The sequence below is a fragment of the Colobus angolensis genome, unplaced genomic scaffold (genome assembly GCF_000951035.1).
Source record: "Colobus angolensis palliatus isolate OR3802 unplaced genomic scaffold, Cang.pa_1.0 Scaffold133, whole genome shotgun sequence".
Taxonomy (NCBI): Eukaryota; Metazoa; Chordata; class Mammalia; order Primates; family Cercopithecidae; genus Colobus; species Colobus angolensis.
The window spans coordinates 533977-535146 of NW_012114411.1; the positions used below are offsets into that span (position 1 = coordinate 533977).

A 1170-nucleotide genomic window follows, 5' to 3' on the forward strand; every position below is an offset into this window, starting at 1 on the left:
ATTCCCTCTCCCTTGCCCCACTAAAATGAATTAATAATGCTAACAGGAGATTAAAAACTGATATGAAAGAAAAAAGGCAAGTAGTGATTTGGTTTCACTGAGAAATCTTACCATTATCAAGAGATCATGGGCCTCCATCAATGAATAAACCTCATTAAAATTCTGCTGAAGAAACCTTCAATGAAATCTCTCAGAATCCTTATCTTGTGGGGAGAGTATCTGTCTTAGCTACATCATATGTAATCATTTTAATAGTTAACAAAATTATTTAATTATTTATTGTTGAATAAACAGAAATAGATCTCCTCCAGGATTCTAAGGTCAACAGTCTATGAGTGGTCCTGAAATGTTCAGGTGAAGTAGAAATTTTAATTTAGTGTAATATAATGCATCAGAATTATCTAAAAGCATTGTGCAACTGAGTATGTGTCTTGAATTACTAGCAACATAATCATTAGTGTGATTTCCAACTCTATCCAATGAGTCTCTAGGCAGGCTATCATACCTCTAAACTATTATAATTACCTAAATAACTTGAAATTTTTCATTTAAACATAAATCTAAGAACTAGATATATTACATTAGCCTGATCTTTGCACAAACTAAAAACTCTCCAAAAAAATTATGTTCCATTTATTGCTTTTTCTTCAGAGGCAAAAATGCAAAACAAGTGCTTCTAGCAATTCTTATTCTTCTTAAGCTACTCTTAAACATTTTCTCTTAAAATAATTAGATATCAGAAGAAATATTCCCATCAGAGCTAACAAGCAGTGAACAAAATTAATGGGAAACAAGTTCTAAAAAATACGCTAATAATGCTAATCACCTACAGAGTGAGTAAAATCAAAAGCAGTATTTTTAAAGAGATAAGAATTTTGATCTTACAACCAGCACTACAGAGTAAAAACACTAATAAATTTCTCTTTTATAACACTTACCTTTGTCTAGGAACTATGAAGAGTGCCCGTACCAACTTCTTCCTATTTGCCTTTGTGTTCATGTTCATGCAAAAATCCATTGCTGCCTATTGGGAAAAAGCAAACTTTTTCTTTAAAAACCTCTATTTAGTTACAGAAAGCAGAAATCCTGCCTACTATGATATTTTTATTTGCTGCTAAACATTTCAAAATGGTTTTTTTTTTTTTGAGACGGAGTCTCGCTCTGTCGCCC

The 1170-nt window shown here is 31.6% G+C and overlaps 1 protein-coding gene across 1 annotated transcript in view; it reads right to left on the reverse strand.

The window, feature by feature from the left end:
* The window catches only part of UPF2 (UPF2 regulator of nonsense transcripts homolog (yeast)), a 141209-nt gene that overhangs the window by 81280 nt on the left and 58759 nt on the right, over positions 1 to 1170 (reverse strand). Inside the window, exon 8 of the mRNA XM_011934286.1 lies at positions 939 to 1024. Coding sequence (XP_011789676.1) covers positions 939 to 1024 — 86 coding nt within the window. The remainder of the gene's footprint in view (positions 1 to 938; positions 1025 to 1170) is intronic.